The 14624-nt window shown below is 35.3% G+C and overlaps 1 protein-coding gene across 1 annotated transcript; it reads left to right on the forward strand.

Moving 5' to 3' along the window:
* Positions 1 to 11916: 11916 nt before the first annotated feature.
* LOC135123930 (uncharacterized) lies at positions 11917 to 14243 on the forward strand. Its single transcript, XM_064048790.1, has 6 exons — positions 11917 to 11950; positions 12021 to 12076; positions 13257 to 13379; positions 13663 to 13831; positions 13903 to 14064; positions 14113 to 14243. Exons 1-6 carry the CDS (start codon positions 11917 to 11919, stop codon positions 14241 to 14243), a joined length of 675 nt encoding a protein of 224 aa, XP_063904860.1.
* The last annotated feature ends 381 nt before the right edge of the window (positions 14244 to 14624 follow it).

Here is a 14624-nt window from a genome sequence, read left to right on the forward strand (position 1 = left end):
CCTATATTAAAAAAAAGTTTATTCCATGCCATGAAATTTTATGAAGATTGGTTTTCAACAATGTTGATAACTTCTGAAAACAACATAATTTGTACAAATTCGTCTAATGTTTAGAAGCTTTCTACCAACTTTTAAAGTCAAATAAAATGTCAGTTCTTTTATATATTAATGCCTCATTTCATTAGCAATGTCGGCAATTTACAAAACCTGAGGATTTACTTTGCTTAATCTAAAGATACTCAGTTTTTTAAGTGAACCTAAATTACATCCATTAAACTAGTCGTACATTTTTTCATCAGATGGAGATATGACTTTTTACCATGTCGTCTCACTGTTTTAAATAATTTCATTGAACCTTTAAATCAGAAAATTTATCCTATAATCTGAAAATTTGTAATGCAGTTACAAAATTTGTTGCTAATTTATATATCTTGCAATTTTTAATAGGAGTATATTTTTTCACCTTATAAACAGTTAGATACGATCTAACTTCTTGCGTCCTTGTCTCGCGGTTTAGAATAATTATTATATCACATCCAAGAACAATAAAAAACATACTACAATAAAAGGAAATACATGTCTTTTTTTGCTTTTTCTTATTTTTAAATAAAGACTGACTCTACTGATCTTGATCACATTAGAAAAAAGAATTCCATAATGTACTTAATATTCAAATAATAAACCTACTACTTCATCGTTTGATATTCCTGTTCGAACACTTCACGAAATTATTGACCAACGTAAAAGCAAAATCAAAAGTGAAGTTCAGTGGCAGCTAACTAATCGATTTTAAATTGCTAGGTTGAAATTTTTCAGAGTTGCCATTAACAGAAATACTTTTTTAAAATAATACATTTTTTGCGTGCCAGCAACAATCGGCAACCGCAAATCTACGTCAATAAATTAAATATAACGTCTTGTAAGTCTACCTGTGCCAACTGTTAGAACTGAACAGAGGCCAAGGTCTGTCTCGTTGCCAATACTAATTTACTGGCTACTCTCACTGAAAAGTCTCAAATCTCAACAGAGGCTATTTGTATGAGCACGTAACTTGGTTACTTTATCGAAACTGTCACGATTCAGTTCTGTGACACATTTTACGTAAAAAGCGGTCAGTTACACGGTCGGGTCGTCGTGTCTTTCAGCGCAGCAGTTGTGAAAGCTAGTCGATTTATTACTTAGTTTTCAGAATCATATAAATAAATACTTGTGGGTCCACGTGTGGAACAGCAGCAAGTTTTGAGAAATATGATCTCGATATGCTCATGGGATTTGAAACGTAAAGCTCCAGACAGCAGGTTACCGAAGAGTGTCGTGCATCTGCATACCCTCTAATCGACCCATTTGGATTTATTCGGCTATAAAACTGATTCTTTTGACTATACACAGGGACTTCATTAAGGTCCCCGTAAGATACATAGTCCAGGTTATTGCCTACATTTGTATCCATTTCCACCAGCTTTGGCACCATAAATCCCCTCAACGGCTCGCCTGTCCATAATATCTCCATCTCCTTTGAATGTGTAGAATTTTACGCAGACAGCAGGTGCGAAGGGAGATGATTTTTTAGTTACAAAAGAACTGCTAGCATTTTTCGTGCATGTCAAAACTGGTTCTACAATCTGCACCAGTTGTGCACATTCAAAATGCGTACCTACTATATATAAATAAATAAAAATTTTGTTGCGCTTATTTAAACTCTAGTTGACCATTTTATACGTTTTATACCATTGATTTTTAGATGGCTATGTTTTAATTTTTGTTACTATTTAATAAAAAACTAGTTCGGGGAAGTCTGTTTACCACACGAACGCTTATTTGCAGCACAACCGAACGTCTTGTGTACAATACTATTTGCAACGAATGAATTTTTAAAATTTTAGGATTAATTGTGGATCATTTGTTAACAACGAAGTTGATTGCGCTGTAAACACATCACGACGTCGACGCTTCCAGCCAACGGTGAGAAAAAGCATGTTCGCGAGAAATGCGACCCGCCGAAACCTGGTGAGTGCGCGAAATTCATCACTTTTGTATGAAAGCTGGTTTAATCGGGATGGTTCTTAGCTGTGTTTAATGACAATCAGTTGAGTCTTTTCAAGATCATCAGCTAATAACAAAGTTGGTGTAGTTGGTTTCGGTTCGCGCGAAAGTTGGAACAGCCCATTGACCGTTGCAGCGAATCTTAACCAATTTCAGACTTTTTAAAAGTTCATTATTTTTGTGTCAGGGGTTTTTAAGTGTTAACACGATGACTGATTAACTAACTGCATGTAACCACAGTGGGTAACACTATAAGCACTGAGCTAATGAAGCTCAGAAGACTAAGAATGCATCTGTTTCTGCAACATTTATTTCGACTCCCTTAATTATATGCAGTTTTAAATCAAATCATTTTTTTGTCAGTATAGAAGAATACATACATACACGAAAGAATAGTACATAAAAATGAATTTTGAACAAAAATGCCCAAGATGCTTCTACTTTTAAGCCACAGATGCAATGAAAAGCTAAGTTAAAAAAGGGCAATATTCCTCTTCATCAAGGAACATTGGGCAATTAAAAGAAGAAACGAGCAATGTTTTGACAAATTAAGCGAAATTGGGTCATGCAAAAAATCACATATAAATGCTGTTCCTTTTGAATTGTTAACGTAAACGTGATAGAATACTAAAACAATGCATTTGACGCCAAATGTTCATGCATATAAAAACCTGGCGAAGCTGACTATGTAATTGAGTTTTGATTATGATAAGCAACTCTACGTGTCCTCTGAGAAACGATATGTCAGTACGTTTTCTTTTTCATACTTTTGTTACCATGATAGGTAATAGAAACAGGCATTTATTTGTTCGATTGTATCAATAATGAATAATTTACATAAAAGTGCATGTTTACTTAAAAATTTGTATAGAGTGGTAAATACTGTTTTTAATGATGTTCATACATTATTCAAGTGGAGGTCGTTTTTAGTCTTAGCTAAACTATTTTATTACATCTGCCAAAACATATCAAGTATTTTAAAAAATACATCAAGCAAGGTTACATCGGTGGATTCTCGAAAAGCGTTGTTCTAGAAAAGAACGACATTGAAACCACATTCAGATCGGGCCAGAAGATCGGTCAACTAGCGTTGACGCACAAGAATGCTTATGCACTGTACAACAGATGTATGCACTTCTTACACGCAGGCCGAACTCGAATTGAAAACTAATTGAGTATCTCGCCAGCGGAAGTACAACAATTTTTTTGTTCTTTCTATGATAAAATGATATTAATATAGATGTATAAGAATAATATATACATCAAACTGAAGATTTTTTCATGTTCTAAGCCCCTCAAAACAGTTAAATCCACCAAAAAATATGACAGGGAGATATTATAAAAAAGCACCACTGGCTTCTGTTTTTTCCTGTTTTTTTTTGTGTTATGATAAAATCGCTTAAAAATCATCACATTGACAAAGTAACGCATTTTAAAGGTCCCTATCATATTAAATATTTGTTAGTATAACAATTTAAATAATAATGTTTTAGTCTAATATGGAATAATTTTACCAGGAGTATTAGTGAAAAATTAGTGACACAGTCCTCAGCAGAGTTTTTAACAAAAACGAACGATTATTGAACAAATGTGTTTTAATTCAACACGATTTGAGTGAGTTCAGGGTGTTACTACTAGGAGAGCGACGATATTTTTAAACTTCCGAACCGAACAGCCAAACAAAGACCTTTCTGAGAAGACCGACAGCCTACCATAAAGTAAATATACTCACTGACATGGAAATCAGAACACCTAGTAATAGTAAGCATATTTTGATTATTTTTGATATAGGTACGTGGTTATTACGGCAATAGAAGTAAATGATCAAAATTTGAAGTAAATCAGACCGTCATTATGCAAGAAAACATCAATACTGGGTAGGACCTCCACAGTGTGTTAAAAAATACGTACTCTGGGCATACTTCTGGTGAGATGTAATTGATTTCCTTCTGAGTTGTAGCATCCTAGGCTGCCTCTACCTCATGACGAAAGTCCGCCAGAGTCTATGGAGGATTGGGTAAATAGAGCAATCTTCTCCCCATAATGTGCCAGACGTGTTCAATGGGTGAAAGATCCGGAGATCGAGGTGCCAAAGGCAACAAATTGACGCAGTTTTGTTCAAAGAATACCAGTGTATAGCTCTGGCTACATGTGGTTGCGTATTATCTGGTTGAAAAAGAGGATTTCGGAGGGTCCTAAGGTGGAGTAGAAAATGAGCTTCCATTACTTCGTGAATGCAACGCTGAGCCGTCATATTGCCTCTGCAAAGGAAACCTACGTCCATTTTGAGGACCAAGTCTTTCACCACGCCGCCTTCGTACCCTTGCCCTACATCTTGCATCCTGGAACAGAATATGGATTCGTCATAAAGACATTTGAATTCTATTCCTGGTTTCAGTGCAGTCGTTCTCTACTCCAAGCCAGTCGGTTACGTCAATGTTCAAGAGTGAGAGTATGAGATACGTAAATCCAAAACTTCGAATTCGGCGAAAAACGGTACGCATACCAATTAGCCTTCCATGTTTTGTGACCCACTGGTCTGCAATCGCTCTTGTGGAAATAAAGCTGTCCCTTAAAGACAAAAGTCCAAAAAGGCGATCTTCGCGTTCTGTGGGTCTACGGCGAGGTCCTGTGTCCCTGTTTCTGCTTGTTCTGCCTTCTTAGAACCATGCTTGACAACAAAGCATTACATTATTTAGACTTCTGTTGATCCTGGTGGCAATATCTCTAAAGGAACAATCGGCTTTTCTTAAACTCACTATTCGCCCTCTACAAATGCGGCCATTTGACGGAAATTTGCGTGTCCTCTCGTTCTAGGCATAATGGGCAGCTCAAACACCATCTCAAAAAATTGGTCTAAAGAGTTTAAACAGTACTCCCCTCACTGTCGGAAACGTGACGACTGCATGCCTACTATGTTTTTTTTTCGCATTAGATGACAAAGCATTCGGTTTTGCAGTTCCTGAGTAATTCAATAAAATAAATTTTGGCATTCGTTAATTTTTTTTGAGTCACCCTGTATATGCAAACCCAAAAAATATTAATGGAATGATAAATTACAAGTACAGACTCATCATATTTTGTACATTTTAGATAGGATTATTCGGCAAACTTTTGAGCTGACGTCATCAATTTTTTGGAGGGGATAAGTAAATATATTTTGATTAAACATTTACCATTGGAAAAGGGAAATAATAATAAAAACGGACTAATGAAGAAAGTAATACAGCTGGATAACAATCGATGGGAAATAATAACCGTTCATAGCAAGAAAATGGAGGAAACCAAGATAAACATAGAAATGGAAACAAAAGAAAAAGCGGACAAGAATAATAGATAAAGAAAAGGGAGAGAAAAGAGGATCAAAAGATAAAGCAAATAACAAAGAACGGAAAATATTGTGGCAGATAATAGAAGAAATGGGATGGGAAATTTTGAATGGAAACAAGGAAGTAGATGAAGAAGGAGAATGGACGTACGTAGGGGCGAGGGGACAATCAATTATAGATTATGGGATTGTCAACGAAGAGGCGTGGGAAGAAATAGAGAGTTTCAAAGTGGGGGAAAGGGTAGAATCAGACCACATGCCTCTAGAAATAAAAATCAAAGGAAAAGAGCAAGAGTACGAAAAACAAGAGAGAAGACACGAAAGAAAAGAAATAGAAAAAAGAATATGGGATGAAGAGGGAATTCAAAGATACAGAAGTAGACTAGAAAAAAAGAAATTCGAAGTAAAAGAAGATATAGAAGCTATGATGGTGGAATTCAGCAACCTAATTGTAGAAGCTAAGAAAAAAAGAAAGATATACATATGGCAAGGGAGGGATAATGGATGGAACGGATAATGTAGTGAGTTGAAGAGAAAACCAAGGGAAAAATTAAGAAAATGGAAGAATAACAGGGGAAGGAAAGAAGAGTACCTAAAAGCAAGAGAGAATTATAGGAGAAAATGGGAAGAAAAAAAAAGAGAAAAACGAGAAGAAGAAGAGAAGACAATAAAGTCCCTGAAAACAGAAGAGCAAGTATGGAGATATATAAACAAGGAACGGAGAAGGAAGACTGAAATCACCGGGAAAATCAAAATACATGAATGGAAAACACACTCTATGGAATTATAAGTTGTGAGGAAAAATGCTGCAAAACAAATAAAGGAATCACAACGACGGAAGAAATGTGGAGAGGTTCGGAAATAACAAAAGATAGAAACACAGATTGGAAGACTGAAAAGAGGAAAGGCACCAGGAGGGGATGGAATCCAGATGATTTGCTGATTGTGGCAAAGAAAAGAGAAGAAATGAAAGCAATGATTAAAAGTTTGGAGAAGTATGTAAAAAAAAAGGAATTGGAAGTGAATGTGGAAAAAACAAAAATGGTGGTGTTTGGGAAGAAAGTAAGAAAGGAGAAGGAAGAGTGGGCATTGAGAGGGAAGAAGATTGAACAGGTGAAAGAATTCCAGTACTTAGGATATACATTAAAGAGCAATAACTCAGATAGAGCGCATATTCAAGAAATGGTCCAAAAAGCGAACAAAGTGGTAGGAATAGTATGGGGAATAGGAGAGAGAAAATTTGGACAGGATTATAAGAGAAGAATAATGATGTTTGATAGTTTGGTCAAAAGTGTATTCATGTACGGAGCTGAGATTTGGGGATCGAAGGAATATGAAGAAATAGAGAGAGTGCAAGAAAAATACTTGAAATGGACATTGGGATTGGAAAAGTATACGCCGGGGTATATAGTGAGAGAAGAAACAAAAAGGGAGAAAATGAGAGTGGAAGCGGGTAAAAGGGCGGTTGGATTTGAAGAGAAGTTCAGTGAGAGAGGTGATTGCAAGATATTGCAAGAATGTTGGAAAGAAATAAGAAAGGAAGGGGGAAAACATGTTTGGAACGAAAGGGACAAGTATTATGAAGGAAAGGGATATGCACGTGAAGAAATAGAGAGAATGAGAGAAATGGGAAGGAGTATGAAAAAAGAGCTGAGTGTAAGAGATAAGGATATAGATAAGCAAGAACGTAGATCGAGAATATCGGAGTCTAGATATAATGCAGACTATAGAAAAATAGTAAAGGATGAAGTACCAAAGTACACAGAGAGAGAGAGAGTATAAAGGAGAAAAGAATGATGGCGAGATTTAGGTATGGAAATGAAGAGAAAGAGAATAATTTTTGGATGGATGAAACTGACAGAAGGTGTAGGATATGTTGGAGAGAGGGAGAAACAATAGAGCATATGCTGGAAGGATGTGAAGGATTGAGAGAATCGGAGGAAAGTAGGGAAGAAGTGCTAAACGAGGAGGGAAGAGGACTGGACTGGATGAAAGAAATATGGAAGATAAGGGAACTATGGCAAGGGGTGGGCAAGCAGAAAGAATAGAATGTTTATTATATAACACTCGAATTTTTATTTTATTTTATTTATTTTTATTGTTATTGCTTTATCTGAGGCAGATTAAGTTAATTTGTACCCCTACTGGGAATATTATTAAGCCTGTAAGGCAAATAATAAATTAATACTACAGTTGTTGATTAAACATTTACCATGCTGCAAGATTTCAGAGTATTCAGTTTTGCAATTCTTGATTTAATCAAGAAAATAAATTGACTCAGTCATTAATCCCTTATAAGCAAATCTAAAAAATGTTGTCAATGTAATGATAAATTACAAGTACAGACTGATCACAGTTTGCACATTTTAGACAGGATATATTCGCCAAAATTTGAAATGACGTCATCAATCTTTGTGGGTTGATTAACAGATACATTTTGATACAAAATTTATTATGCAAGATTTCAAAGCATTCGGTTTTGTAGTTCCTGATTAAATCAATAAAATAAATTCACGCATCCATTATTTTTCTTTAGTCATTATATGCAAATCCAAAAAATATGAAAGGAATGATAAATCACAAGGACAAACTCATCATATTTTGTACATTTTAGATAGAATTTATTCGGTAAACTTTTGAGCTGACGTCATCAATTTTTTGGAGGGGATAAGCAAATATATTTTGACTAAAAATTTATTATGCTCTTTATAGCCTTAAAACATCTGCAAGATTTCAAAGCATTCGTTACCAGATTCAAAATTAAATTGCAAAATGTTGTTTCGTAATTTTGATTTTTTTTCCAAAAATCTGGACGTTTCGGGTAAAAACTATTCGGAGTCATAAACTACATGTTTAGGACTATGTTATTTTATACAATTTAAAACCCATTTGCTATGTACAATTTTGAAGTGTCCTCATCGCATTAGTGGTGGGGACGATTAGAGAAATTTTTGTTATCGTCTTGCCATCTACATGATGTTCCTAATATAAATACAAAATTTGACAACAATCAGCCCAGTACTTTTGGAGATTATCTGTCTAATAAAAGTCCGTGACGGCAGACAGACGGACAGACAGACGGACAGACAGACAGACGGACGGACAGACAGACGGAAACGGGGGACCTATTTTTTCGTCCTGTAGGAGTCATGAAAGATGAAAACGTAAAAGTGGAGAGATGGCAGAACATACTGTCAACGATTATATTACAGAATTTACGTTATCCGTATACTGTAAGACAATTGCGAATGGAACTGAAAGGCTACAGACTAAAACTAAAAACGATGTTACAGGAGTAACAAGCTGATACACCAGATCGTACAGCCTCCCACCAATGTGACAAATACTTGATCCCTATACTCGATACAGTGGTATTACTTCATATCAAAAGAGCATGTCTTTCAAAATGTTAGTAGATTTAACACAACGACCACAGCATTACCCGGAAACACTTCATCCTTGAAACAAGGTCATAGAACCCACACTCTACCATTAGAGTAGGATATTTTGTAAGAATCACGATTTACCGTAATATTTCCAAAGATTTTTGAAGACCAAAACATTAATAAAACTAATATTTTATGGTAAATAATACTTATGATAAATTTAAAAATTCCGTATCTAGAGAAATACAAAATGATATTTAAACCAATTAAATTTTATTGTTTGGACACTATTTCAAAAGATTTTTGATTTAGGTCTAGATTAAAAACTGTATTTTTCATTAATTATACAGCAGCTCTTACCTGCTGTCTAAATCCGAGTATCCAGATACACATACACTAGATATGAATCATTTATTAGCATAAATTTTACTTTTTGCACAGCAAACAATTAATATCGTATTAATTCTAGTCTACTGTATAAATCTTTGCATAATGATATATTACACTTATTATTAATCGACAGAAGTGAAGTGCCGACTACTTAATTTGAGAATGTAAACAATAGTTCAAACATGTGTATTAAATCAGATCCAAATTATTAGTTCCTTACTATTGTGTTTGCTATTTATTCGGGTGAATATATTTAACTAATTATTTTCTAAACGTATAAACAATAATCTGTATGTTACAAAACAACTCCAGCGGTGATATCATTGATAATGAGCGACCTTGTTAATTCCGCGAAAATGTACTCATTTGTTGAGTACGTCAGCTGATTGTAACTATTAGCCACAGCTTTTCAAGATGGATTTGGTATTGTTATGCTTAGGTAATTTTATACCGACAAAAAAGAAATCGGTTCATCTATAAGTAATAGACGTAATTATTAAAGAATGCACATAAATACTGACTCTGCCTCAATATACTAACTGTCAACTTGTAGCAGCGGTGTTCAAAATAATTTCGCGGAATCCTAACCACCCAAAGACAGATATGTCACGTTCAGTAGTACATCACTATGGAAAAATCGTTTAATCCTTATCGACTGTAATGTGCACACCACGCGGCTTTGTTTACTAAAAAACAACCTAAACTGTTAATTCCATATCCACATCGTACGTGTATTAAAGCACGCAACCGAAGACAAACACCGCCGTTGCAATTTTAAAGGAAATTTTCTAGGAAAAGTTTATCTTCGATACTCTGACAAAATGAAATGTGTTATTTTAAGAGGAAGAATCACTCACTGTTGAAAAATACCCCCTAGTAATATCTACGTCGCGGGAATATTTTTCAAGGCTGTAGTCGCTCAGCGAAATAATTACAAGTGCTGCACGGGCGATTGTGTGTCTCTTGGAACTCTACATTTATTTTATTCAACTCCGTTCTATAGTTTTCCCAGAAAACAGTCTGGACGCTATAACAGGAAGTGTCTCCTCTTTCATTTAGACACTTGCATGATTGCTAAAAATGAATTGTTACGTAGTACTCCGTTTTAGTTGATACCATAAATTTAAGTCCCGCCTGAGTGCATTCATGATAATTATTCTAGTTTATATTTTACTACAAATTAAACCATTATCTACGTACTCATAAAGTGGTATTTATCTCAAAAATGGTGGCTTACGCAAATGGGTTTTATACAGTTGAAAATCAGTTCCCATGACTTGGAATGCACGTATACTACAAGGTTTGCTGCAAATCAATCACTATGTACCTACCTATACGCAAATGGAAATTTCACCTTGATTGATTCAAAAAAGGGATTTAACGGATAAACTGGCATTTATATTTCTTGTGCGAGTCAGTTTCTCACATCTCTTTAAAGACGATCCGAACATGCTTCATGACACATATTTTTTATTATAAATTTATGGTAGTCTCATGGCTTCAAATATCGTGGTTAACAAACAATTGTTTTGAATCTAGTAAATTTGTTTCCATCTCATTTTACTACGTACTAACATTGCGGCCTGAACTTCACCAACACTTGGTGACAACTCAAACATCCCTTGGCAAACTACTAATTGCAGAGTTAAATTATTCAGTCGTCATCGCCCACAACTAATGAGATCCATCATGCTATTAGCACAACTCTGTAAAACATATTAACCTAGCTGTGTTTTCATTACTATTATTGAAAACAGCAATGCACTGAAGTAATATGAGTTGAGCCACTGTGAGTAACTTGGTGGGCGTTGTCCCATCAAGGCTTCAACAGTGCTAATTAATTTATGACTGAATACAGAAAAGATAAATTTCTTAGAACTTAAGTGATAGTATTTATTAGTTAACCTGTGTAATTTTCACTAGATTAATTGTACTTTGAACTAAGCAGTTACTCTGTTAATTTACTCTGTAGACCATTAATAATTGCAAGTTAATTTTCTTTCAGCTGCACTTTTTGTTGCCTATTTGTTCACATTAACATATGGCATATAATGAATGAGGTATCTCACGTTCGCGCATTAGTAATCGAATTTATTATTATTATTTTTTTTTATATGTATGATATATATTATAATTTTGACTATGTTAGGATCGCAGAATCTCGGTTTTTTAATATTAATTGTGTTACCCACCCTTAACCAAGAAAAAAATAGTTGTTAAGCAGTGCATACCCAAATTTTATTTAAATACATTAAATAATATTTTGTAATAAAAGTTGAATTCTAAATGGGTAATTAATAATAATTAGGACATTTTGAGAAGCATTATTTATTTCTTTGTACTCTGTATTTGATTTTTAATTTAAAAATCTGAAAAAATCAAATTTAATTTCAAAGTAACCCTTCAAAAAACAACATTTTAACTGTAACCATAACCAAGTCAACTAACCTCCTAAAAAATGCAAAAACGAAGGACATCTAATTTAATGAAATAATTTTAATGAAAAATTGAAAAACACACGCTGACGCAAACACTCTAAATAGAACGATTTTTTTATCACTGTTTCAAGAAAAAAGTTTGAAAACCTTTTATGAGTCTTGGCTTGTAATAATAATATGCTTCATTGTGTAACATAGAAGTTACCAATTTCAGGACGAAAATAGAGAACAGAAGAATAAGTTGAAAAATTATGTAAATAAAACAAAGATGCGAGTTCAAACTCCCGGCGTAGAGACCATGTGAGTTAAGCAACTCTACCTCGAGTCATGAATGGGTTGCCAACTAGGCAAGCTAGACCAGCCTAGTGAGGTTAGTATTGGCTAGCCCTAGATAATCCCAACTTGGTTGGTGAAACGCGTCAACAATTTTTGCAGTTTTGTATTTTCGGTGTCAGATTAATAAACGTATAGTAGGGGTCATGCCTTCCGAGGTAAGTTTTGACTTTCATTAATAGACTACTCTTTCAACAATTATCTAACGAAGTCTGATAGCACGTAGACAATTCCAGTGAAAATTATAGCAGATAGCATGTGCCCGCTAGATGGAAACAGCCACCTCAAATGTTTCGCACTGAATGTAATCCTCAAATATCCAACCTATTTTGAGTTTAGTTATGTCAGATACGATCTCTGTAAGTAATAATTACGTCCCGTCTTACTATCATTTTCTTAAACCGGTAGTTTCTTATAGTGAACTTCATTGCCGAAAAGTAAAACATTTTCCGCAATTTGGGGTGTCTTCATTTGTTGAGTTGAGCCAACGAAAGATATCTCCCCACTGTTTCCTGTTCCTTAGGTGTTTCCTCATGTGATTAGAACCAAGCGACGTTCATACATCTATTCGTTCCTTAAGTGCGTGTCACATCCCTTCGGTTAAGCCAATGATTTAATAGGTCTTAGTCTTTCAGTCCATCAAAAGTTAAGTTTATAAAAAATAAATTATCTTACTGTACAATTAACATTCGAATTTTACCACATTAAAAAGGCAAACCACGACTTGGATTCAACACAATTTTTTAGTTTATGACTACATCCTCTTGAATGTTGTTGATGGCGTGATGTTACATATTCCCTAGAAAAATAGGCCTGGGCACGAATCCAGAGCAGTTGGTCCATTTGTATATTTTATTTCCACCGGCTGCATATGTCTAACTCGAAACATTCACTGCGGGAATACCCTACTTGTGACAGTTTCCTTTCCGCTGAAAGTCAGTTAGCACATTAAAAAAATGGCTAGATGTGTCTCTTTCTACACATTTAGAAAATGCATTTGACAGTTTTATTAGTATTTTTGTCTTTTTAGGTTTTGTTTGGTGCAGGACTTACTCGCGTTTCTTACATCCTTTTGTATTGTATGTTAGGGCCAGTTACCAACTTTACGCTACATAAATAAATATTGTTATGATGATTGGTGATTAAAATCGGCGTGGGTAAAACTAAACAATTTATTTCTTAATAACTCAAATTTACACAACTGATTACACAGAGATTATGTACAAAATAATTCTGGCGCAACTTGACTGGCTTTTCTCAACATTCCCTGGACTCGACTCGACTGAATAATAATCGTTTCCGAAGGTGGCCTCTGTTTAAACCCATACTTCCTTCTAGATGTGCGGCGATCGGTGTCTTTCTGGAATACCCATCTCTAGTTCCGCTTCCAGGCTTTTCTTTAACGAACGCCGCCCGGCCGCCGTCATCGAACCCATAGGCGTCGGACCGGGGCAGAGTATGGTTTTTTTCGTAACAATATATTTCTGAGGTACCCTCAAATTTTGCTGAAACGGTTGTTGTATCAAAAATTAATATGTTTTCACCACTCTGATCCTTGGTCATATCCTGGCATGGTCAGTCTTTCACAAAACAAATTACAAGGTAGAGTGTTAGCCTTGGGTTATTTGATGTCAAATATCAAGAAAGTGTCTACAATAAAACGAGTTTACTTAGTTAAAAAATATATACAGGGTGGGCCAAATAAAATGAAACAGACGAGACCGTAGGCGCTGTACTTGATTAGGGGCAAAAAAGTGATGTGAAGAACTACCGAGGGATCACCTTGCTCAATACGGCGTACAAGATATACGCAATGATACTAGATGAGAGGTTACGAAATGAGATGGAAGCAAGGGGTATGTTACCAGACGGTCAGGCAATTTTAGGAAAGGAAGACGTACTATGGACAATGTGTACATCCTGCGGAATTTAGTGGGAAGAGAAATAAGGAAAGAGGGTGGACGAATGTACGCATTGTTCATAGATTTCAAAGCAGCGTTTGATAGCGTGAATAGAGAGAAAATGTGGGAGTATTTGAGGAGAAAGGGAGTAGATGCGTACCTGGAAACGAAAATGGAAGAAATATATGTAGAAACAGTAAGTAAAGTGAGAGTGAATGGAATAGAGAGCGAAAGTTTTTATACAAGTAGAGGAGTGAGACAGGGATGCCCACTCTGCCCCGCATTGTTTGCAGCTTATCTAGGAGATATAGAGGAAGTGTTCAGAAAAGCACAGACAGGAGGGGTGGTAGTGGGCAAAGAGAAAGTGTGGTCGCTGGTGTACGCAGATAATTTGGTGATTGTAGCAAAAAAAGAGAAGAAGTGAATGTAGAAAAAACAAAAATGGAGGTGTTTGGAAAGGAAGAAAGTAAGAAAGGAGAAGGAATAGTGGGCATCGAGAGGGAAGAAGATTGAACAGGTGAAAGAATTCCAGTACTTAGGATATACATTAAAGAGCAATAACTCAGATAGAGAGCATATTCAAGAAACACAAAAAATAAAAGCGAACAAACTGATAGGAATAGTATGGGGAATAGGAGAGAGAAAATTTGGACATGATTATAAGAGAAGAATGATGATGTTTGATAGTTTGATCAAAAGTGTATTTATGTACGGAGCTGCGATTTCGGGATGGAGGGAATATGAGGAAACAGAGAGAGTGCAAGAAAAATACTTAAAATGGACATTGGGATTGGAAAAGTATACG

This window comes from Zophobas morio, unplaced genomic scaffold (genome assembly GCF_036711695.1).
Source record: "Zophobas morio isolate AGI-343-1 ecotype UQ-CSIRO unplaced genomic scaffold, CSIRO_AGI_Zmor_V1 ptg000007l, whole genome shotgun sequence".
Classification (NCBI taxonomy): domain Eukaryota; kingdom Metazoa; phylum Arthropoda; class Insecta; order Coleoptera; family Tenebrionidae; genus Zophobas; species Zophobas morio.